General features: G+C 41.7%; 2 protein-coding genes across 4 annotated transcripts; both read right to left on the bottom strand.

Annotated features, from left to right (window-relative positions):
- Positions 1-483: 483 nt before the first annotated feature.
- Positions 484-10,261, bottom strand: LOC124048458 (cyclin-T2-like). Of its 2 annotated transcripts, XM_046369285.1 has the most exons (10): positions 10,010-10,250; positions 9,285-9,366; positions 9,069-9,197; positions 8,689-8,749; positions 6,735-6,797; positions 6,035-6,080; positions 3,815-3,978; positions 3,565-3,635; positions 2,261-3,413; positions 484-2,154 (listed from the first exon to the last, which is right to left on the bottom strand). In XM_046369285.1, exons 1-10 carry the CDS (start codon positions 10,165-10,167, stop codon positions 2,087-2,089), a joined length of 1,995 nt encoding a protein of 664 aa, XP_046225241.1. In that variant the 5' UTR covers positions 10,168-10,250; the 3' UTR covers positions 484-2,086. The 2 variants fall into 2 exon arrangements, with proteins under 2 accessions (XP_046225241.1, XP_046225250.1); XM_046369294.1 differs by lacking the exon at positions 484-2,154 and having other exon boundaries at positions 2,908-3,413; positions 3,565-3,612; positions 10,010-10,261.
- A 4,995-nt stretch (positions 10,262-15,256) lies between these two features.
- On the bottom strand, positions 15,257-24,356 carry acmsd (aminocarboxymuconate semialdehyde decarboxylase). Of its 2 annotated transcripts, none has more exons than XM_046369272.1 (10): positions 24,179-24,356; positions 22,160-22,204; positions 18,491-18,587; positions 18,277-18,326; positions 16,795-17,031; positions 16,444-16,537; positions 16,255-16,350; positions 15,962-16,134; positions 15,689-15,787; positions 15,257-15,572 (listed from the first exon to the last, which is right to left on the bottom strand). In XM_046369272.1, the coding sequence occupies exons 1-10, from the start codon at positions 24,266-24,268 to the stop codon at positions 15,510-15,512; spliced, it is 1,044 nt and encodes a 347-aa protein (XP_046225228.1). In that variant the 5' UTR covers positions 24,269-24,356; the 3' UTR covers positions 15,257-15,509. The 2 variants fall into 2 exon arrangements, with proteins under 2 accessions (XP_046225228.1, XP_046225218.1); XM_046369262.1 differs by lacking the exon at positions 24,179-24,356 and adding an exon at positions 23,246-23,445.
- Positions 24,357-24,893: the final 537 nt, after the last annotated feature.

Below are 24,893 nucleotides of genomic sequence, written 5' to 3'. Positions count from 1 at the left end.
AGAAAGGTCTTTGTTTCGGGCCATTTTGAGCCTGTAATCAAACCCACAAATGCAGATACTCAACTAGACTAAAGAAAGACAGTTTTAAGCTGTGGAAACAATTGTAAAAGGCTTTAAAAATGATAAACTTGTATTAGCTAACAATGTGCAATTGGAACACAGGAGTGGTGGTTTCTTATAATGGGCCTATGTAGATATTCCATTTAAAAAATCTGCCATTTCCAGCATTAAATGTCTACACTGAGTTTATGATCAATTTGATGTACAAAACCAAATACATTAAGTGACCCCCAACTTTTAAACGGCAGTGTAAATCTGTCAAATTCGCATAATATACCATATTTAAATTCCTTTTCAAATGTATTGCTTGAAACCTTTATCACTCTTGGAACAAGATCTTGCAGAGGATACAAATAGGGCATTTGTATAACATTCTGCTTCCATTCTCTTCATATAACATACCAATCAATCATACAACATAGGTCAAGTTAAGGTAGTGTCAACCTTAGGATTTATTTGTAGAACTTAAATAAAATAATAAAACTAGTTGTCAAGATTTGCACTTGCCTTCTTGTTATCAAAACCACAGTCTGTGCCCAAGAGTATAAGTACTGGTGGAACATAGCATCTTGGCCTCAATACCAACTGTCTGGACACTGAAATAAGAACTAACCAGTCAAAGAACAGTTCTTAGTTTGTGTCCACAATTGAGAACGATATCTGCCATATCCTGTAGGAAACTGACCCGTTGAGAAGCAGACTGCACACGAGCCGCCGTACTGTATCAGCAACACTGACGGACCGTTAAGCCCAATAACCAGGCGACTTTTCTGCCACGTCACTGAACATTAACAATCCTACATTATTTACCATTACTGATTTACAGCTTTGCATCTATCGGCTACAGGGTCAAGCCAAGCAACCATTTTATGTAAATGCACTTCACAGCAAAGGTTAGGCATGTAAACTATAGCACTAGTATTACTGTCCTCGTGTCCTTAGTTTGTTTTTGTTGCGAGGCACAGCCTTTGGCATCCAGCTTTAGGTCATCTTGGAGGCCCCCCCAAGAAAATAGTTGTACAAATTGCATGGCCTCTGACAACATGCCAGGTGGTTGGTACTGTTTGTAGGGTCTGCACTGGAGGAAATCCAGACCCTACAAAGGGATGGAAAGGTCGAAGGTCGAGTGCACTCTACCGGCAGCCATGCGTAGTACAGGCTCTAAGCACAACAGTGGAACGCTGCAGTCAGAATCACCAATGACAGGACTCCTACATCAAGTTACAATAGTCTTTCTCCATCATATATAATATATATATACATCTTATACTTACAAGCAGCTCCAAACCTGAGTATTTATGGTATAGCTTTTTAAACATACAAAAATGTATGTACATTTATCTCCACTTTCTGTAAACAGCAGTCTGCATTCTGCTTTATCCCTTTGATGATAGAAACATGCGGATCATCGATACAGTATTGAGTATTAAAAAAACTTGTTCAAAAAAATAAAATAAAATCCAGCTTCCATTGGCGGCCATGTTTGGCGTGCCTGGCCTTCCTTCTCTACTACCAACTGACAAGCACTCCAGTCACAAGAGGACCGCTTGCCTTGTTTTCTCACTGGATTAGTTGTGGAAATGTAATTATTTAAAAGAAAATAAATGGCATCTTCCATGCCTTTTCAGTACATATATATATATATACACATACATACATATATGTATATATGTATGTATGTGTATATATATATATATATATATACACATTTTTTCAACATTTACACTAGGATGACCCCTTAACTCACGTCCACATTTCAAGACCCATCCAGAGAATATGGACTAAGGACTAAGCAGCAGTTACAGATACAGAAACAGGCAGGACTATACCAGCACTGCCAAGAGATCAGATGATCGGGAAGCATAATAATTATATTTTTGTCCTACACTTTGCTTTATATTTTTTTGCTTTACCTTCCATTGCCTTGCTATAAAGGGTTAATGAGTTTATTCCTTGGGCACTTAACAGGAAATGGGAGCATGTCAAAAGTGTCTGTTTGGTGCTGGCAGTACCCCAGCCGGCGACCTCAGGGCCGCGGCTCTCCACTGGCTTCTTGTCCAGTTTCACTAGGGTGCTGAGATGTCCGTAGCCCACCTGGTATGTGACAGGGGGAGGAGGGGGAAGGGAAGGTTAAAACCAGAGCTGTGAGACGACACACACTGTGACTGCAGCTGAACAGAGGAACAATGAGAGGAACTACCTGCGCCGCCCTTGGAGCTTTTGCTCGTTTTGGAGGAGTGGTGGTTGTGGCCGGCAACGTTGGGGTGTGCCCTCTTGCGGGAGGAACTGGAAACAGAAGCAAGGGCCGGGCCCGCCAACCCCTCAACGCTCCCTAGCCCCAGGGGGCTCCGGAGGAGGGCCGGCCCGACACCTTCTGGCCCCTCAAGGCCCCCCCGGCCATTGCCGCTGTGCTGTGCTGCGTGGAGCTGAGAGTGTCCGTGCTGCTTGTGGTGGCGGTGGGCAGACTGGTCCCGATGCTTCTCCTTGCTCACCAGTGGGCTGGAATGTTTGCTTTTGGGCCCGCCCTCATCAGAAGAGCTGTGGCGCTCAGAGGACACCTTGATTTTCATCTTCAGCTCCTCTTTGCTGGCCACGACCCCCTGAGAAGGAACTGGGAGGCGGAGTTTGAGTGAGCCCCCCTTGTCCCGTTTGTCAGAGGGGAGCCTGTCTTGGCCTAAAACGGCCAGCTTCATTTTAAGAGGAGATGAAGTGGTGCCGCTGCTGCTGCTCCCTGGGTTAGAGTGGGGCTGCATGTGTTTCCTGTGGTCTGACTGGACAGAGGGTATATAGGCATCCCTGCCCTCAGGCTCCATAGCCTGCTGCTCTGTCTGTTTGCGTTTCTGCTGCACCGCCAGCTCGGCAGCGTGCTTCTCTCTGTACTTGTCCAGGGACATTTTCTGGGCAGGCGGGGGCTGCTGTTGCTGTTTACCCCCCCCCGCTACAGCCTTGTGTTCATGTTTAATAGGGTTGAACTCCATGGTCTTATCTGGTCTGTGTGGGTTCAGAGAGCCGTGCTGCAGAGACAGTGAAGCCCCCTGCTGGAGGCCTAGTGTATCTGTTTTGAGGGAATAGCCTCCTCCCTCCGAGCGACCCCCCATGTCCTGGGGCCAGTCGCTGGGGGCGGTGAAGGTGTAGGAGCTGCCCTGCATGGAGGCGATGGAGTCCAGGGAGAGGGGTCCACTGGCGTGACCCGGCAGTGGGACAGGGAACGAGGAGGCGGCTTTGGAGAAGGCTGAGTTGGAGACCCCAGGGATGCTGTCTCCTAGGGAATGTTCGTGGACCAGGGAGGGTCCTGGGTAGGGGTCGTTCGCCTGAGAGCCATCTCCCTTGGGCTTCTTGGCAGCTTGTGTGGCCTGGCATGGGGGAGAAGAGAGAATGATGACGAGGTAGTGAAGAGCATGAACCTACACTGAAATAAAAATCAGCAGACACCAAGGACAATCTACAAATCAGAGTCAGTGAGAGGTATTAATGATGATTCAACGGAGAATAACTTCTGCTTACCCTCCAGTTCCGTATCCTCTTCAACCTGCTCGGCGTCTTCTCCAGAATCTGAAGGAAGTCGTGTGTCAGTTCTGAAGGACAGGACACTTGGTTTTAACACCTAATATAATATGGCAATAATAACATACACCCACACATTTCTCATTGACGAAAACAAAACAATTCTCCCAAACTAAAACATTGTAACTAAGCATTCTGCATGTCTTTCCGACTACAAGCGTGAACTAATGAACGATAATCTAAGAGTCACCATCGAGAAGCTCCAGCGTGACAGAGTTGTCCACGTACTCCCACCAGTGTTTCCCGTCAGTGGAGACGGGGATCTCCCAGTTGGACCATTTACAGGCCAGGTGGATGCAGACGCAGGCGATGACTGTGGGCTTGTGCTGCAGGCAGAACGTGGTGAGGTGGAGGCTGCGCAAGGAGAGGCCGGAGCGCAAGACAGGTCACATGGAGAAGAGGGAAGAGAAGAGGGGCAAACACGATAAGTCACAGGCGTTTTAGGCCGAGGTAAACCATAGTACACAGTATTGAGAACAGAAGAAGCATTGCAAAATAAATGTTATCGTTGACACAGTTGCACACTTAACGGAAGAACAATTACTGCCATGCAGAATAGATCAGGAGTCAGTTTCACATTGTGGCTACCATCCTAGTGGTTACCAAAAGGAGCTGCAGATATAACAATAACTTCAAATTCAAATAAAGACTAGTAGGTTTTTTGGTGGGAATGTGACCCAATTTCACCATTCATTAAAGAAATCCACCCCAATAAATAACACTGGGTCAACATTTTATGGTCCCGTAGAAAATCAGCTTGCAGTAAATTCAAAAGAGCCACTCATTTACACTAACTGGTTGTGGTGAGAAACACACGGAAATGTCTTCTAGTCAACTGTAATCCAAGTTGACTCAAGTTCTTTACAACTCAAGTTATGTAGAAATAGATTACGCTACAATATTGAACCTTGAACGATAAAAAAAAGGGCCAGAGAGCTAGATAGTTTTCCATTTGAAATATCATGGTAAAAGCTGGATGGTAACCTTGTGCCACAATAAGTTAAATGCCTGGACATAATGCATATTATTTCTCCCGTATCACTGCACTGCCTGAGACTAGTCCGCACAATCCTGAAAAACATCAAATCTAAGAAGTATTCACCACGGTGACTGTAACCCTAATAGAATCCAAACCATAGAAAACGAAAACTTAAATTCCCATTCAAGTCAATTATATTTCTAAAGACTTTGGTACCGTTTCCACTTTTTCCCCTCACTGTTTAGTCTACAGGGTACGGTCAAGTAACCATGGCGAAATCCATTTTTATGACCCAAACAAGGCCTTTCTGTGGCTGGTCACAGAGTTCAGGCATTAAGCTATTCATCCTCTAATTACCATGATGTCTACGGCACAGCGTCAAGCTCTTTAATTCTGTTTACTGTTCACCATAAGCCTGTCCAGTTCTAATGGGTCAAATGCAGCCTGCCTTCTTTAGAACAGCCAGTTTTTGGAACACAATGTTGTCTTCGGCTCGATCATATTTGTTTTTTTTTTATTATTTTTTTTTACAAAAAAACACTTTTCATACGATTGCTGGATTGCGTTAGCAGCAGCTTAATTATGACCAGGCCAAACTAAAAGCATTTATCAAGATCTGTGTCCAGACATTGTAGTTAGTTTTGAGGGTGTTTTTGGGCTATGGGAAACAAAAAAGCGATATTAAATCCCAACATGACATCATGGCAAAACGAACCCTTCAGGTCAGGACCTTGTTCTGCCATAATTTGCAGAATATAAACTGTATGGTTGTTTGTAAGTAAAAATTCAAAAAACAAGACCAATACTTATGATGGACAGATATTCTGCAATACAATGAAATGGTGTATTAAAACATGCATTCTTCTCTTCAAATTCAAAAACATGACATTTGAGTGGCTCCGAAAATGGGTTAACATCAAATTGTAATTAGCGCTTCCATTTCTGTTTTTTGTCTCTTATATATATATATATATATCGCTCTCATTACATGAAACATTTGCTTAACTGACTGAAAAGGTTAACTGCGAATGTTTTAAAACAAATAAAAAAGGTTTGCAGTACTTACCAGGACGACGTCTAGTTATGTTTACATCTGTGTAAACTTTAGCTGCTATTCAGGCTACCAAAGTCTCTTTTTTTTAGACATATGCGCTTTTGCAACCGAGCAACCGTGAGGTTCAAGCCCACGACTACACTTCACATTGGGCATTCAACCCCACTGTGCCAACTCTGGTCCCTTGTACAATACACCGCACAGCGACCAGGGCCGGTACCACCAACCACCCCACCCTGTGGAGGGGGCTAGCGTCCCAGAAGCCATCGGCGCATAGAGGGCCGTTGGACACAGAAAGGGTACCCTGCTTACAGGAAGCTATAGTGTGCAGTAGTCACAGTGCAACAAAAAGGCAGGGGGGGTGTCAGGATAACAACCTGTTGGTAGCCATGAAATAGGAAGTCTGTGCCAGATCCTTGCTTGCTGTAAGTGAAAGAGACAAGAGGGTTAAGGTTTTTGCCGACCAGTGTTCTCTGTTAGTAATTATAAGTTTACAAATGTTAGCTTTAAAGGTAGACTCATCGATATGATGCAGATGCTAGGGGTGTGAATGTTTAAACGTTAACGAAATGAGGATCCTTAAGCCGACAAAAAAAATTCCTAACCTTTTTCCGCAACAACAAATTTGTTGAAGCATGAGGCTCAACTTCGCCACTGTTTTGGTCCCGTGGCTACCACGTTCTAACAACGTGAAGGCAACCCGTGAGCTTACGCAGATACTGTGTGACGCTGTGAGAGCCAAGTCTTGCATCTCACTCATCTCAATATCTGCAGTGCTGCTCATTTCGTTGTGTCTACATTTAATGTACTGTACGTCATGTTTAGTGAAAATGCAAAGGTTAACAACAATTTGTTACACAATCATGTCAGCATTTATCCTTCCACACGACAAGAGGGTCATGGCTAGAAGCGATCCAGCTTTTACCTAACATGCTAGGTTCATTTTCCTAACCTGCTGCTTAAGTTCTCATAAGCTGCTACGAAAAGTCAAATCTGATATTAGTTTGACAAAACCTGGATCCCTTCTAGTAATGACCTGACTAGAGGGCATGAAAGACCAAAGAAGGAAGCCTGTACCTCTCACTAGCTGGGAACATTTCACCACATCAGTGTGTGGATGCTCAATAGTTATTTCAAATCCTGGAACAAAATACATGACAGGTGAGTTTCAACAGTAACAGTTTGTCAACGATGCATCAAAGTAATGTTCCATCAATGGTTCTTCCCCTCTATTCTTCAACACAAGAGCACAGTCAGGATTACATGTCGATTATGAAAGGCAGTTCCTCTTTCTTTACATCTAATTAAGGGTGAGTATATTGACGTTGTATAACAAAAATGGCCGCAGATGGTGGCAACATAATTGGAGTATTCCGTAGTTGTGGAGACCACAAATTGGAACATGGATGGGACTGCCGTTTCCAACATCTGATTCATCAAAACAGACCATTTTGACCTGCAGTAATAGAATATTGGCATTGAGGATTGTTTGACGTTACCGTGACATACAGTGCATTCGGAAAGTATTCGCGCCCCTCGACTTTTCCCACATTTTGTTACGTTAAAGCCTTTTTCTAAAATGTATTAAATAAAAACAGTCATTGTAGAGTATTGTGTGTAGACTAAGCAAAACAAGTTTTCGATTTTTTTAAAGCAAATGTATTACTAATAAAAAAAAACAGAAATACCTATATTACACAAGTTGAGACTCTTTCCTATGAAACTCTAAATTGAGCTCAGGTGCGGCATGTTTCCATTGATCGTCCTTGAGCTGTTTCCACAACTTGATTGGAGTTCCCCTGTGGTAAATTCAATTGATTGGACATGATTTGGAAAGACACACCCCTGTCTATATAAGGTCCCACAGTTGACAGTGGATGTCAGAGCAAAAACCAAGCCATAAGGTTGAAGGAATTGTGCGTAGAGGTCCCGAGACAGGATTGTGTCGAGGCACAGATCTGGGGAAGGGCACCAAAACATTTCTGCAGCATTGAAGGTCCAAGAACACAGTGGCCTCCATCATTCTGAAATGGAAGAAGTTTGGAACAACCAACACTCTTCCTCGAACTGGCCGCCTAGCGAAATAGAAGCAATCGGGAGAGAAAGGCATTGGTGAGGTGACCAAGAACCCGATGGTCACTCTGATAGAGCCCCTAGAGTTCCTCTGTGGAGATGGGAAAACCTTACAGAAGGACAACCATCTCTGCAGCACTCCACCAATCAGACCTTTACGGTAGTGGCCAGACGGAAGCCACTCAGTAAAGGGCACATGAGAGCCCACATGGAGTTTGCCAAAAGGCACCTAAAGACTCTGACCATGAGAAACAAGGTTCTCTGGTCTGATGAAACCAAGATTGAACTCATTGGCCTGAATGCCAAGCATCATGTCTGGAGGAAACCTGGCACCATCCTTTGGTGAAGCATGATGATGGCAGCACCATGCTGTGGGGATGCTTTTCAGCAGTAGGGATTGGGAGACAAGTCAGGATTGAGAGAAAGATGAACGGTGCAAAGCACAGCGATCCTTTATGAAAACTTGCTCCAGAGCGCTCAGGACCTCACCAGCGTGAAGGTTCACCTTCCAACAGGACAACAACCTTAAGCACACAGCCAAGACAACACAGGAGTGGCTTCGGGACAAGTTTCTGAATGTCCTTGACTGTCTTTGGTGCTTCAACAAAGTATTGAGTAAAGGGTCTGAAAAGTTAAAACTTTTGCTTAAGTTATTTATTTTACATTTGCTAAAATTTCTATAAAAATGTTTTTGCTTTGTCATTATGGGGTATTGTGTGTAGATTGAGGGGAAAAAAAGCTATTTAAATCCAAATCAAATGTTGTAAAGTAACGAAATGTGGAGAAAGTCAAGGGGTCTAATACTTTCCGAATGCACTGTACCTAATTTATATAACTGAAAATGGAACACGAGGCAATTCATCAATGCCTGACAGCAATGGTCCAACATAAGATTCAAACATAACACTTTGTATACTAGAACAAGTTGTCGCTATACCCTCACTCAGTCATTACTTACCTAAAGTCTGCAGCACTATGGTTTCAAGTATCACCAGCTCTTGAGCTTGCTGGAGGTATGCCTGAAGTTCAATAGACAATCATTACATGAAATGTGTAATGTGTCTATCGATACCCCTATTCCAAAGTAACAGTATGGGTTATTTCTTAGTGCCAGTTGTTTTAAATGTAGTCTTGCTACTAGGAATAATATCACCAAGAACATGCCGAGACAGGAAAGACATCTGTCTGCAAAGACTGCAAATTGCTTCTGTCATACTACTATCAGACTCAGCTTACATCGGGTGACACACCTCAAACTACACAAAGGCAGGTGTTGATGCTATTAACAAAAACAGGGAGAATAGCAAAACCTACAATACCCATAGTACCCAGACTTACATTACTCTTCGTATCAAGCGGGGCCTCTTGAGGGTTTAGACAAGCATGTGAAACCTTAATGACATGCTCCAGTTTCCGAGGTTGCTCTTCAACTTTTGCAGCTAGGAATAATGTGGTTGGAGAAATGATCTGTAACAGAAGATAATTAATTGCAATACATTATGTAAACAGGTTGCATATTTAAGGAAAATAGAGTCAGGCTGACTAAATACTTACATTTCTGTGGAATTTGGTGAAAGAGTGGTACATATAAAATCTATGCATGTAAACAATTGCTGTATTTATAGTAAGTTGTGAGCTGGAGAAAACGGGTTAAGGAATTCAAGTATGTTCAAATGTAATTTCAGTAAATACATGATTTGTTGTTGGGTAGATAACGCAACAGGGTAACCGTGCAAAAGAAAATGACAAGCCCAGCAATAATGCAGGTTTTGCATTGCCATTGTTTGGGCCGTGGAACTAGCTAGCGCTAACTAGACAGAAAAACGCAATGCTGGTTTGCTAACGTTGGCAAAGGCATGCTGGGCAGCCGTCAATTGGCTATGTGGATATTCATAATAAAACAAAAAACCCACATCAACGTTAGCTAGTTAACATATCAATTAGGGGAACTAAGCAGGGAAGATTAGTAAACTAAAATGTTAGCTAGCTAACTTACTGCCAGGCTAACAGCATGCTAGTTGGCGCCAGATAGATGGCCTTCATGTTGTTGACGGATTATGTTTGCTAACTAGTCAATTTGGCTGTACCATTACTACACAACGCCGAATACATTAAAGCGACCACTGGCACATTTGTAATGTCCTGATATTACAAACTATGGCTACTAACTGTGTCCCCAGCTCCCACACACGACACAGCACCCTTGGAAACGGGCCTACGAGGCACCATGTCTATACTCCTTCCTTCGACATGTCTGATGATGGTTTATAAAAGGATACACGTTGAGTCTCTGGCCCATATCTTGAATGAGGTTTGCCGCCTGCTGTCGGTAAGAAAGCTCTCTATCCGGCTCAACTCCCGTACGGCGGGACGGCGTGGCTTCAAGCTGCTCCCGGGTGAAAAACCATTTCGACGAGGATCCCCGGCACGCCGCCATAGCTCTCCAGCATTCGCACAGGACACCGATAACCGGATGGACGCAAGTACGCTGAAACCATGATCGTCACGTCCCGGAAACCACAATATTGTTTTTTTTTCTTCTTTGATGTTTTTTTTTAGTCACGGCCAAACCAACTAGTCAGGCTTTATCGCCACCATTCGCCCTGGATTGTGAACTTCACAGAATGCACAGACATCGCTACGCTATTTCCTGGTTGCTAGCTAAAATTATAATAAGCTGTGTTCGAATACCCATACTAACATACTGTTTACTACATACGCAATGAGTATATACTACATACTATTTGTTCATTTTAGTATAATGTAAACAAACGGTATCGTTTCAGTTGAGAGTACTAGCGCATCGCCTGTCTACCGGAAACGGATAACGTTGCTATGCAACCTATTGCTAGCTGGTTAGCATAACAAATTACTAGCTAAACATTTTACGATTTCGGGTGTGTTTGTAAATTCAATCTGGGGTGCCAGAGTGTGCTCTGGGCATTCATAAATCCAGAGTGTTTACAGGGTTGATCTGATCGTTCAACGGCAGTCAAGCACCCAAGCTAACTGGCTAACGTTGGCTAGCTACGTGTTCTCGCTCTGACCATTTTACTCCCCCTTGCAGAGCTGATTAGACTGTTTTCGTGTTATCCAGAGCGTAGGTGACTGTAACTGTGCTGCTGTCAACAATTTCATTACTCTTTGACCCCACCGGCCATATTCAACCTGTGTTGAGTGTTTGTAAATTCATCAGTTATTCTGCTGAGAGCGCTCTGAAATCGGAGTATATAGCCAGAATTAACAGTCTATTGAAACGCACAACGACTATACCACTTAGCTAAGAATGATGTGAATAATCAAGCCAATAAACGTTGGGTGGTTAGACAGCAGATAGTTAATATACTGCCTGGCAAGTTCGATGTATTAGGTCACCGTACACAAATTGTCAGCCAACGTAACTTAACTTATTTGAAAAGTCATTACTTTATTACAGTTATCAACATTTTGTTAACATTTGTAATAATTAGTTAAAGCAATGAATTTGTATCCGCTCTCATCAGACTTTTTTCCGCCATTTTCTTCAAATCTGAAAACATTGTGAAGCCAACTCCCATTTTCTGAAGAATTGCATTATGGGCCCTAAAAGCACGGAAATAGTGTCCACTGAATGAATATTTTGTATTTTGGCGAATTTAGTACGACATCCGGGAACCTTTGGCATACTAACTTGGCATACTAACTAATATCCATACTATGACCAAAAAGTATACTATATACTTCATTCACGTCACTAATAGTGCAGTTAGTATGAGTATTCGAACACAGCTATAGTTTACCTTTTTTTCAGTTTATGTGACAAAACAAGCTAGTGTAGAGAATCATTGTACCATCTAAACCGCTGAGAAAAAATATTTTCCAGAACCACAGATATTGCATTATCAGCTGTTTGAAGCTGGTGTGCAAAACGAAAGTAAAAGATGCAACAACAAAAAAAATGTAAGAACTGGAAGCAAAGAAATAGAGCACATAGAACCGATCTACCGCTTCTTAGACTTGCTTTCAATGAGACTGATAGATCTATAACTAATAGTTCTTTGTGAATTTGGTCGGGTCGCCCAAAAAGTTACATATTGCAGCTTTGAAACTAGAATCCTTAGATGCTACATCCCCTTTTGGACTTATAAATGAATGATATATACCCATAGTTTATTGAAGAATTTAACTTGTAAATGCCTCATGAGCTGTCTTACCACATGATAACCCAAAATATAAACTTGTTTTCCTCTAATGTTTGTAAACAATACAAATGTAAAGACACTGTATAGCCTCAAAACATGGTTAAAACTATAATTTTGATATTATGGATATGGTCCTTACATCGATAGCTATGTCTATGAAGAGTGGTTACATTTCTCCAGCCCCATCCCTCAGCTTTTTACCTAAAAAGGGGCAAGGAACCTTTGGATATTGTTTCTTCTACTGATTGCCTCATTAAGAACACCCCTTTTCTAAAGAAATTGTCAAAGACTCCAACCACTCGAGTCACAATCTGTTCTCTCTGCTATTGCACGGCAAGCAGTAACGATGCACCAAGTCTGGAACCAACAGGACTCTGAACTAGAGGTCGACCGATTAATCGGAATGGCCGTTTAATTAGGGCCAATTTCGAGTTTTCATGACATTCAGAAATCGGTATTTTTGGACACCAATTTGGCAGATTTTTTATTACATTTTTTAAACTCCTTTATTTATCTTGGCATGTCAGTTAAGAACACATTCTTATTTTCAAAGACGCCTAGGAACGGTGGGTTAACTGCCTTGTTCAGGGGCAGAACGACAGATTTTTACCTTGTCAGCTTGAGGATTCAATCTTGCAACCTTACGGTTAACTAGTCCAACGCTCTAACCACCTGCCTTACATTGCACTACACAAGAAGCCTGCCTGTTATGCGAATGCAGTAAGAAGCCACGGTAAGTTGCTAGCTAGCATTAAACTTATCTTATAAAAAACAATCAATCAATCAATCATTATCACTAGTTAACTACACATGGTTGATGATATTATTAGTTTATCTAGCGTGTCCTACGTTGAATATAATCGATGCGGTGCGCATTCGCGTAAAAGGACTGTCGTTGCGCCAATGTGTACCTAACCATAAACATCAGTGCCTTTCTTAAAATCAATACACAAGTATATATTTTTAAACCTGCATATTAAACCTGCATATTTAGTTAATATTGCCTGCTAACATTTAACTAGGGATAATGTGTCACGTCTCTTGCAACAGAGTCAGGGTATATGCAGCAGTTTGGGCCTCCTGGCTCGTTGCGAACTGTGTGAAGACTATTTCTTCCTAACAAAGACAGCCAACTTCGCCAAACGGGGGATGATTTAACAAAAGCGCATTTGCAAAAAAAGCACAATCGTTGCACCACTGTACCTAACCATAAACATCAATGCCTTTCTTAAAATCAATACACAGAAGTATATTTTTTAAACCTGCATATTTAGCTAAAATAAATCCAGGTTAGCAGGCAATATTAACCGGGTGAAATTGTGCCACTTCTCTTGTGTTCATTGCACGCAGAGTCAGGGTATGTGCAACAGTTTGGGCCGCCTGGCTCGTTGCAAACTAATTTGCCAGAATTTTACGTAATTATGACATAACTTTGAAGGTTGTGCAATGTAACAGGAATATTTAGACTTATGGATGCCACCCATTAGAAAAAATACGGAACGGTTTCGTATTTCACTGAAAGAATAAACGTTTTGTTTTCGAGATGATAGTTTCCGGATTCTACCATATTAATGACCTAAGGCTCGTATTTCTGTGTGTTATTATGTTATAATTAAGTCTATGATTTGATAGAGCAGTCTGACTGAGCGATGGTAGGCAGCAGCAGGCTCGTAAGCATTCATTCAAACAGCTCTTTTTTGCATTTGCAAGCAGCTCTTCACTGTGCTTCAAGCATTGCGCTGTTCATGACTTCAAGCCTATCAACTCCCGGGATTAGGCTGGCGTAACCAATGTGAAATGGCTAGCTAGTTAGCAGGGTGCGCGCTAATAGCTTTTCAAATGTCACTCGCTCTGAGACTTGGAGTAGTTGTTCCCCTTGCTCTGCAAGGGCCGCGGCTTTTGTGGAGCGATGGATAACGATGCTTCGAGAGTGGCTGTTGTCGATGTGTTCCTGGTTCGAGCCCAGGTAGGAGTGAGGAGAGGGACGGAAGCTATAATGTTGCACTGGCAATACTAAAGTGCCTATAAGAACATCCAATAGTCAAAGGTATATGAAATACAAATCGTATAGAGAGAAATAGTCCTATAATTCCTATAATAACTACAACCTAAAACTTCTTACCTGGGAATATTGATGACTCATGTTAAAAGGAACCACCAGCTTTCATATGTTCTCATGCTCTGAGCAAGGAACTTAAACTTTAGCTTTCTTACATATTGTACTTTTTCTTTCTTCTTTTGTTTTTGCATTATTTAAACCAAATTGAACATGTTTCATTGTTTATTTGAGGCTAAATTGATTTTATTGATGTGTTATATTAAGTTAAAATAAGTGTTCATTAAGTATTGTTGTAATTGTCATTATTACCAATACATTTTTTAAAAATCGTCTGATTAATCGGTATCAGCTTTTTTTTGGTCCTCCAATAATTGGTATCTGCCTTGAAAAATCATAATCGGTCGACCTCTACTCTGAACAGCTTCTATGCCCAAGCCATAAGACTGGTTAATAGTTAGCTAAATAGGTAACCAAGTACCTGCATTGACTCCTTTTTGCGCAATTTTATTTTGACTCATCACATATGCTGCTACTGTTAACTATCTGTCAGTTTATTCCTAGTTATATGTACCTCAATTGGGGCGGCAGGTAGCCTAGTGGTTAGAACGTTGAGCCAGTAACCGAAAGGTTGCTAGAGCGAATCCCTGAGCTGACAAGGTAAAAATCTGTTGTTTAAAAATAAAATAAAAATTATTTCACCTTTATTTAACCAGGTAGGCTAGTTGAGAACAAGTTCTCATTTGCAACTGCAACCTGGCCTAGATAAAGCATAGCAATTTGACACATACAACAACACAGAGTTACTCATGGAATAAACAAAACATACAGTCAATAATACAGAAGAACAAAATAAAACAAAAAGCCTATATACAATACCCAAATATTGTTTTGGGGTGGAATTTTACTTTAAATTAAGACCAAATAGACAATTTTGACTTTGTGGCTGTGGAATCTGTACAGATTGGAGGCCCAGCAATCTATGGTTCATTCGTTCATTCAGTTTCTCACCACTCTCTAATGGTCATGGCTAGAAGGGATACAATTTTTGTCAAATTAACCTCAAACGTTTTTAGCTAACCCTAACCCTTTTCCAAACCTTAGCCCAATTCTCCTAACCTACTATTTTAATTTTCCTAACCTGCTGCGTAAATTCTCCTAAACTGCTATGAAAAGACAGATCTGACAAAAGCTGTATCCCATCTAGTTAAAATCCTCTCTCACCTGCTGGCTTGTACAGCTGTTTGTTTGAATTTGAATGAACTTAATTGACTGAATATTTGAAGCTGTTTGAAATGAATATTCAATTTTATTTAGTCATAAACAGCAAAGAGAGGGTTGACCACAGATGACTTCCAACAATGTAAACAAAAATCACGATAAATTAGCTAAATAGATGAAAAATATCTTTATAATTAAATATTTACATTTTGGTCACGCAATAGGTTGTATTTGTTTTATGGACCTGCCAATACTCAAGAGTAATTTGAAAGTCAAACATTGTTTTCCATTTTTGTTTTGACAATATCTTCATGCTGTAAATCACTGAAATTGTTCTCTTTTAATCCCCAAAAAGTCCAGTGCATTGCCTGCAAGCAGTTTGTCCTGAAAAGGAAAAGCAAACACATGAAAATTCATAAACCATCATGTTCCCGCTCTTATTCTTTTATCACGGACACTTTTTGCAAGAGAAAGAAAGCACATTCAGTGTGTTACCTTACCTTTAAACCACCATCAAACTCCTTTATGGACTCTATTAATGTTCCTGGCTGCAGCTCACCCAGTGGGAATGGATAGTCTGTTCCTAACATCACCTTATCCTATGGAAGAAAATAATAAGAGCTGAGACCATAATAAACTCTTTTGTAAACTCTACCAATACAAACTTCAAACTTTCAATCCTTTTAAACTACTTAGTAATGAGAAATATAATTTGTCTAGATCAATGAAGATAACTACATTGCCATTTAGAAATTAGACACATCACTGCATACCTTTCCAATCACATCAATAAGTAGCTTGAGGGCGATGGGGTCATGCACTAAGGAGTCAGTGTAGAAGGAGCCCAGGTATTTCCGTGGGTTGACTTTGTTATCCACAGCACAGAGGTCAGGTCGGACCTGGAACCCATGTTCAATTCGGCCAATAGTGAACGGGAAAGAACCCCCTAGGGAAATAACGTTGCTTCACACGTCAATCTTTCAAGGGTGATTCTTAGATTCTCCTAGCTCACACTTTTACTGTTTACTGAATGTCATTATTTGTTCCTCTGTATGTTGTAAATTACCTCCATGAGCAAAGCAGACCTTCAACTTGGGAAATCTCTCAAAGACACCTCCGAAGATCATTGAGCAAATGGCCATGGTAGTCTCGGATGGCATACCTGTACAAAAACAGAAGAAAAAAAGGTTACTCATTTGTGACAACGTCATCCAGGTAGATCATAACAGAGCTGAGTCTTTATCCTATCACTCACCCACTAACCAGGGGAGCCAGTACTTGGCCATCCTCCCATCGATCTGCATGTCCCATGGGTGTACAAACAAGGAACAGCTCAGTTCCTCAGCAGCCTATAGAAAAGCGGGAGTATCACTCATGATTTTCATAATCGACATCATTACACAGTCCTGATGAATTGATACTCGAACATCAAATGTGTCTAGTTCCACTAATATCTGGTCCACAAACTATCTTAGGTGTAGTCTAGAAAGAGCAAGAGTATGATTTTCAGTAGTGTTTCTATCTGGCTTTGTAACACTATAGCTGGAATATCACTAGGAATATAGCTGCCCATTTAAATAAATAAATTCACGTATATGGCTCTTACAGCATAGATTGGGTAGAGTTCGGGGGCGTTAAGATCCCAGGTGTTAATGTGGGAGCCGATCTGGACACCAGGGAAGCCCAGCTGCCTAACACAACGCTTCATCTCCAGCACAGCCAGGTCAGGAGCCTGCATGGGCAGGGTACCCAACCCCACGAAGCGTCGGGGGTGGAGCGCCACTGTCTTAGCCAGGTCGTCATTCAGGATCCCACACAGGTCCAGGGTGTCATGAGGTTTTGCCTGTCACAACAGGGAAGTGAACCCAACACAACCAAAGCCTTAGTAATGCATTGGCAGCTATGTTCACAGAGAAGTAAGCACATCAAAGTCTTAGAAAAGGGAGAAGTGATGTAAAAAAAAAAAACATGTCAGAGAGTAAATGTAAGGATATATTTTTTTATTTTTGCATTGTAACTTAAAAAATACCATAATATATCTGGCAGTAATAGTGGAATGATAGTGTTTCACAGTATTACTTACCCAACAGTGTTTATGATTGTCTGTAATATTCACCTTTTGATTTCTCCCACCAGAGCATTATCCGTTGTCATTCTGGGATAGCTGTTTTGACGTTTTGGCTGTGTGGTCTTGTGGAAATCGCTCTGTCATTTCCTGGTTGCTAAAATTCTACACTGTTCACTCAATTTCAGTGTGTGGTTGCAACCTGGTCTCAGAGCATTTCTGATTATTTTGTATGTTAATCAGATGATGCTCCAATTAGTAAGATATGTTACATTTCATATGGTATGTATTATTTTGTGGATGTCCATCACCTATGTCGTATGATAAATTGCTAATTATAATTTGTATGATACAATATTGTTTTTACAGCTGTTTGAAGCAGGTGGACCAAAACCAAACGCTTCAAAAAGCCTTTTTGGTCCCCCAGCTTCAAACAGCGCTGAAAACTATATTTTTTGGTACAATGATTCCCTAAAATATTCAGTGCTTGTTTTCTCACATAAACTGAAATTGAGCGAACAGTGTAGAATTGTAGCAACCAGGGAGAGTGATTTCCACTAGATATCACAACTATAAAGCCAGAACAGATTTCACAGTTTGACAACAGATGCTGCTCTGGTGGGAGAAATCAATAGGCGAATATCACAGCCAATCACAACACTGGCGGGTAAGGAATGCCACGTTCAAAACAACCTGGAACTCTGAGAAACAGGAGGTCAAATCTTGACGTCAGTGATCTTCAGGTCGGAAAGTCGGAGCTCTAGAAAGAGGCCTGAGTTCTCGAGTTGGAATTCTGAGTAGAAGCTAGTTTTTTCCCGAGTTCCCAATTGTTTTGAACGCGCTGAGGTCAGAAGTCGGGGATTTCCGAGTTCCCATTTCCAAGATCCCAGTTGTTTTGAACGTGGCATAATAGTGTGAAACTATTAGCGCCAGATATATTATGTACATTTTCTGAAATATCCTATGTGAAGCACCTTTAACAAAACTCTGCTGTTTATTTTTTCCCCTTGCAGACAGACTTACCCAGTAGTTAAACATGACAGGCACTGTGGACAAGGCTTGGACCGTCACCCCTAAAGTAGAGCATCATCATCATCATCATCATCATCATCATCAAAACCCACAACATTACAATACAGACTTACTTTACAGGCAACATGAATGACTCTGCCGGCTTCAAAATATGCTGCCAAGAGGATTTTGACATGAGGATGATATTGGATATGTGTGTATATACCGTGTGCATCCATGTCCCGAATCCTTGCGTCTGCATCCCAACAGTTCTCCTGGATCACACGGAACAACTTCCCGTCTTTCATCATTTTTGCTTCCCCTAAAATATGGAATGGCACAAAACTCCAGAGAATGAAGGACACTTGATTTGTTCTTTTTTTGGTTTCTATGCCTTCCATTGTCTTCACTGCTTCATGCCTACAATTTCTGTTTGATGAGCAAGATGATGTGCCACTAGAGATTCTGGGTTCGAGTCCAGGCTCTGTTGCAGCCGGCTGCGACCGGGCGACCCATGGGGCGGTGCACAATTGGCTCAGCATCGTCCGGGTTAGGGGAAGGTTTGGCCGGGATCGATGTCCTTGACTCATTGTGCACTAGTGACTCCTGTGGCGGGCTGGGTGCAGTGCATGACACAGTCGCCAGGTGTACAGTGTTTTCTCCGACACATTGGTGCGGCTGGCTTCCGGGTTAAGTGGGCGGAGAATGCACGGCTGTCTTCCTTTGCCTCTCCCGATTCCGTACGGGAGTTGCAGCGATGAGACAAGACTGTAACTACCAATTGTGGAGAAAAGATGGTAATAAAAATAGAAAATAAAAAACAAGAACACTTCTATGTCATATAAGAAGCAAATCACTCAAGTGGAATTGAAATGTGTATATGTAATCAGCCACCTGATGGCAGCAAAGAGAAACATTTGGAAACTAGAGAGGGAGTTGAAAATGTCTCATTAGCTATTACTTTACATTCAGGTGTCAACACACATAACAGCAAGTACTCACACACACACATAAGCTGTGTTTACAAGCAGCCCAAATCTGATCACTAATTGATAATTTAATCAATCAGATCAGCTCTGAAAAAGATCTGATGTGAAAAGATCTGATGTGATTGGTCAATTGGACCAATTAGGGTAACAAATACTTCAACACTGTCATAGTGACACAGGTGTTGCTGGACCCAGTGGGTGTCAGTGTCTGTATGAAATCTTACTGTGCTGCCCACTCACTACCCACAGGTGGCGCCAAGAGGGAGGGTTGGCTTTGTGTTAGCCTCGCCGAGAAACAGGCTTCGAGGCGTGACAACGATGTGATTTTTGAGGTATGGCAACACTAGACTAGCTTTGTGTGAATGAGATCTTGTAGAGAGCCCAGGAGAGCCTGAGTAGAGGGCTGGCCTGCTCATTAGGCAGGATTAGGTGGTCGCCTACAGCCACAGATTGACAAGGGTGGAATTTTCTGAGCTAAACTGACCAAGATGCACCACCAACAATACATAAAACCTCACATAATTCTGGCCAAAATCAACAACAATTTCTCTCAACCAGTGGTATATGGGTTTTTTAGGGGAGCATTGATGCCACGCTGTGATAAGCAGTGCCCACTTTGTCAAAGGCAGTGAGGCAAAATATTTATCTTGTCCATTCTCAACGTGCCTCTCCAGGGTCCTCTTGGAGAGACACATCGCTGCAGCGCCCTACCAACATTCCGTCATGAAAAAGAATGTAACATAAATCATGTAGCAGATATAGCACATGGTAGAAAAGAGTATGTGGAGGTACAATGTAATGAGACGGACACTTTTTACATCATGCAGGTTTCTCCGACCAAATAACCTAACCTAAATGATGCCCGATCAAATAAAAAATGAGCTGACATGTTAACAAACAACATATCCTAAAAACAGGACAGGTCAAAGTCGAATGGACAATCAGGCTACTCAACTGCTGTCCAGGAGTTTCATCCCGTTACATTTTTTTACAAGCTGATCATAGCGAAAAAATAAAATAATTTTGCATTTCTCGCTGGGTAAACACATTGCAAATAGGCTCAGGATAACTCCTCCGTGCTTACACCCCAGTAAGCACGGGCCCAGTAAGCACGGGCCGACGTGGTAGGCTACACCCCAGTAAGCACGGGCCGACGTGGTAGGCTACACCCCAGTAAGCACGGGCCGACGTGGTAGGCTACACCCCAGTAAGCACGGGCCGACGTGGTAGGCTACACCCCAGTAAGCACAGGCCGACGTGGTAGGCTACACCCCAGTAAGCACGGGCCGACGTGGTAGGCTACACCCCAGTAAGCACGGGGCCGATGTGGTAGGCTACACCCCAGTAAGCACGGGCCGACGTGGTAGGCTACACCCCAGTAAGCACGGGCCGACGTGGTAGGCTACACCCCGGTAGGCTACACGGGCCGACGTGGTAGGCTACACCCCAGTAAGCACGGGCCGACGTGGTAGGCTACACCCCAGTAAGCACGGGCCGACGTGGTAGGCTACACCCCAGTAAGCACGGGCCCACGTCTTTGAACCGGCATTCTTTTTTGTGTGTTTTACAAATGGTAGGCCTACCACATATATGGGCATTCTTAAAATTCAATTTCAGGCGACACTGTAGGCTATACCTCCATAAGCACGGACTGATGCATTCCGGCCTTGATTTCCATGTCCACGGACGTTGGTTTTTGGTACGATCCGACCCAAATCTGAACATAACATAGACGTCTTTGGTTCAGATTTTGTCCGGTCTGGACCAGCCTTGTTTTGTCCCAAACATAGACGTCTAGAAATTACAGCTATTTAATTTTCTTTCAGAACTGAAAATGAACCTGATTTCAACGTCTGAAAAATACATATTTTCAACTTTCATTCAGAACTGAAAATGTATCTGATTTCGACATCTGGAAAATACGTCTTTTCACTTTGAATTCTGATTGAAATTAAACCTAATTTCTGCACCTAACATCTGGAAAAGTACGTATTTTAGAAGTCTTTTCAACATAATGTTTCTTACTGGTATTATTCTAGTAGGGGAGACAATGTTTTTGTCTCGTCTAGGGAGGCAGAATGGCCAGGACCAACCCTGCCTGTGTAGTAGCATTGCAGGTAACATTGCAGGTAACTGCTGTATGTGGCATTATCACATCTCATGGATAATGGGCAGGCAAGCTCTCATAACAAGGAGTTAGATCACATCTCAATTCAGTGAGAACAATGTACACCACATATACAAATGGCAAGTACACTACAGCTCCATTCAAATTTGAAAGCTTGCTGATACATGGACTAAATAGGCTGTATGCTTGACACATGGACTAAATAGGCTGCATGCTTGATACATGGACTAAATAGGCTGTATGCTTGATACATGGACTAAATAGGCTGTATGCTTGATACATGGACTAAATAGGCTGTATGCTTGATACATGGACTAAATAGGCTGTATGCTTGATACATGGACTAAATAGGCTGTATGCTTGATACATGGACTAAATAGGCTGTATACTGTATAACGTGAAATCTGTTGCTAAAGTCTGTAATAAATGATACATCAAGTAAAACTTTTAATTTCCATTATGCTGTAGAATGTGCACATTTATCAGTATATGGAAAGGTAACCGAAAACATATTCTTTAATATTAAATGTTTTTTTTCCCCCATTTTTTTCTATTGTGTTATTGAATGTATGTTTGTTAATTCCATGTGTAACTCTGTGTTGTTGTTTGTGTCACACTGCTTTGCTTTATCTTGGCCAGGTCGCAGCTGTAAATGAGAACTTGTTCTCAACTGGCCTACCTGGTTAAATAAATGTGAAGATTTTTTTTTTAAATAATATATATATATATATATATATATATTGTACTGTACTGTTGAGTAACCTAACTTGAGACTCACCTTGCAGTGATGGTGAAGCTGGATAAATCCATCATATCCATATCTCTAAAGAACAAATAAAACTGACATTAGAGTGTGCTTATGCCATCATGATAATGAATAATTAAGTGTTTTGCTCAGCAAAGGACATTTACAATTTCCTGGTGTTATTGTAAAACATTCACAAAGTCATATCTCATGGCTCCCATGTATCGAAAGCTATAACTTTCATTGCTTGTCATTATGCACCTTGGGGTTCTGCTTGTATGCAAAGTAGGCCTCTAGGGATCAAAAACAGACCAGCCAATGTCATAAGCCATTTTAATTGGAGTAAATTACCTATGAACCACTTTCACAACAAATGTGATATGTGATATGCATATGGATGAACCCTGAAACAGCCCAAAATGAGTAATAATATCCATCCCATAGGATCCACATCCTCCTCAATTTAGACTGAAGATAGCTTCCCTGTATGAATGCTCAGTGGCTTACATGTCCTTGAACTTGGCCACGAACCCCAATGCAACTCCTCTATGTTTGAACACAGTTACAACAGTGTTAGAATGCTTGTGGGATCAGGTAGCCTAGCTGGTGTTGGGCCAGTAACGGACAGGTTGCTGGTTCAAATCCCTGAGCCGACTAGGTGAAAAATCTGCCTTGAGCAAGGCACTTAAACCTATTTTCTCTGGATAAGAGTGTATGCTAAATGACAAAAATGTTGCTGTTGTTTTATGTAGGAGTGGCATGGGTCTTGAAAAGGTTGCAGCCGTTTATCTGGTCCTAAGAGTAATAGGTCTAACTTCAATAAGGAATGAAATGGGATGGGATTTGTTCACACATTTTATTCAATGAGTCCACAGGTTGGTGCAAAATGCACAGGGCAGAACACATGATATCTCTATTGCAGCCATGTTGTTTAACAGCACTGTTGTAAACATGTCTGTATAATAAACTAGGAGGGCCATGGGCCAATATTTTATTATTTAAAAAATATATATTTTACCTTTATTTAACTAGGCAAGTCAGTTAATAAAGAACACATTCTTATTTTCAATGACGGCCTAAGAACTGCCTTGTTCAGGGGCAGAACGACAGATTTTTTACCTTGTCAGCTCGGAGATTCAATCTTGCAACCTTTCGGTTACTAGTCCAACGCTCTAACCACAAGGCTACCTGCCGGCAATATGATGCAATTGGAGTCATGTTGACTATCAGGGTGGCTGGGCCTCTGTCCTGACGGACTCCTGTTGCTCTCTGTGGCTTTCTCACCCCAACAAATGAACATTTGTTCCCAGGATAAAACATGGTGTTTATTCCAAGAGGCTCCCTATATAGGGCACTACTTTTGATTTGGACGTAGTGAATGTTGGGAACTTGGTGTCATTTGGGACACACACATGAACAATCATTAGCTAAGGTCAGGCCTATTGAAAAAAAGACCGCCTTTAAAGGGCTGGGTCACTGCCAAGCATTGATTAATGTTTAACAAGTCAGTGCAGAGGGATGGTAAAACTTCTCACAGGATTTCCTTACTGGCTGTATAGAAAATATAAAACCATTTCTTCAGAGTTCTCGATGATATTCTTGTTAGTTTCAAATTAACAGTCTTCATCAAGGACTTTGGCATTCTGACAAACACAGTTATAACATGTTACTTAAGTCATTTGAGTTTATTATGCTAAAATAAATTGATTCTGTTTATTGTTTAGCAATGTGTGGTGGGTGTTTTTGCCAGATGAGAGGACTCAGTAAAAAAACACAATTAGATAACCAGATGTATTGATTGAGACAAGATATAAAGTCTAGATCCACTACAGCCTGTGCAGTGCCAAGCAGTGAGCGCATTCGGCAATGTGCGCGACTGTGCATAATGGCATTATGTAAATCAAAGGTCAGGTAATAATAATAATAATAATAATAATGCACCATGTACCGGCATGAGAAGTAGCCTGATAGATTACATCCTTTCTATTTTTTATTTTATTTTTTAAAGTTGTCAATGCATCTTGTAAAGTAGTATGGTATCACATAGCCTACCTCTTTCAGATTGGGCCATTCCTTGGGTAAAATGTGATTATGAATATCAATCTTCATCCTGATCAATCTACTACGACAAGTGTTTTTCATACAATTCACCTAATGTGAGACAGGTAGTAAACGGTGTCTATCATGAGCATTGAGCAAGGTTATTCTCCGCCCTACTGCCCTGCCCCCTAACAGCCCAGTGAAAAGCAGGTGAATGACTGACAGGGCATAGTCTCTTCTCACAGACACCGTGCCAGAGACATGGGCGGACTGGGACAAGAAATCGGCATTTCTAACACACCGGACCATTTTTTCCTCAAGAGCTCCATTATTAGCCGGATATTGTTGATATTGAGGGGAAAAAACAACAAGTCAGACCAGCCCATCTGGCATTTGGGCAAATAGTTCTAGGGCCAGACCGCTTCTAGACCAACAGACAGGGCACATCTCACTTATGGATGGACAGGGTTTTTACACACAGCACCCGAAAAAATTACTTGGGCTGAACAAAAATATCCAATACATCGAGAAGAGAGGAATGTATGTTCACTTTCCTCTTCATGTAGGTTATCCTTCAATCAGGTTTTTATTACCAGTGGGTCATAAATATTTGTGTAGCAGACTTATTGACTAATAGTTCATCTGTGCACCGGGGACACAATGGGTTTTGATGACCCCCCCCCCTCTCCCAAATGCAGCATCTGTTGTGCTATAGGCTATCTACATG

This window comes from Oncorhynchus gorbuscha, linkage group LG01 (assembly GCF_021184085.1).
Source record: "Oncorhynchus gorbuscha isolate QuinsamMale2020 ecotype Even-year linkage group LG01, OgorEven_v1.0, whole genome shotgun sequence".
NCBI lineage: Eukaryota > Metazoa > Chordata > Actinopteri > Salmoniformes > Salmonidae > Oncorhynchus > Oncorhynchus gorbuscha.
The sequence above is the reverse complement of the archived record's forward strand: the minus strand, read 5'-3'. Positions and strand labels throughout refer to the sequence as shown.

What these genes read in the sequence shown, in the direction of transcription:
- LOC124048458 (XM_046369285.1), bottom strand. Translation starts at nt 10,167, where the DNA reads ATGGCGGCGTGCCGGGGATCCTCGTCGAAATGGTTTTTCACCCGGGAG. An exon ending in ATGTTCCCAGCTAGTGAGAG is followed by an intron (nt 6,081 to 6,734) that starts GTACAGGCTTCC and finishes TTTCACTTACAG; the next exon opens with CAAGCAAGGATCTGGCACAG. An exon ending in AGAGGATACGGAACTGGAGG is followed by an intron (nt 3,414 to 3,564) that starts GTAAGCAGAAGT and finishes CCCCCATGCCAG; the next exon opens with GCCACACAAGCTGCCAAGAA.
- acmsd (XM_046369262.1), bottom strand. Translation starts at nt 23,344, where the DNA reads ATGACTCCAATTGCATCATATTGCCGGCAGGTAGCCTTGTGGTTAGAG. An exon ending in AGCTTCACCATCACTGCAAG is followed by an intron (nt 18,588 to 22,159) that starts GTGAGTCTCAAG and finishes TTCCATATTTTA; the next exon opens with GGGGAAGCAAAAATGATGAA. An exon ending in TTATTGATGTGATTGGAAAG is followed by an intron (nt 15,788 to 15,961) that starts GTATGCAGTGAT and finishes TTTCTTCCATAG; the next exon opens with GATAAGGTGATGTTAGGAAC.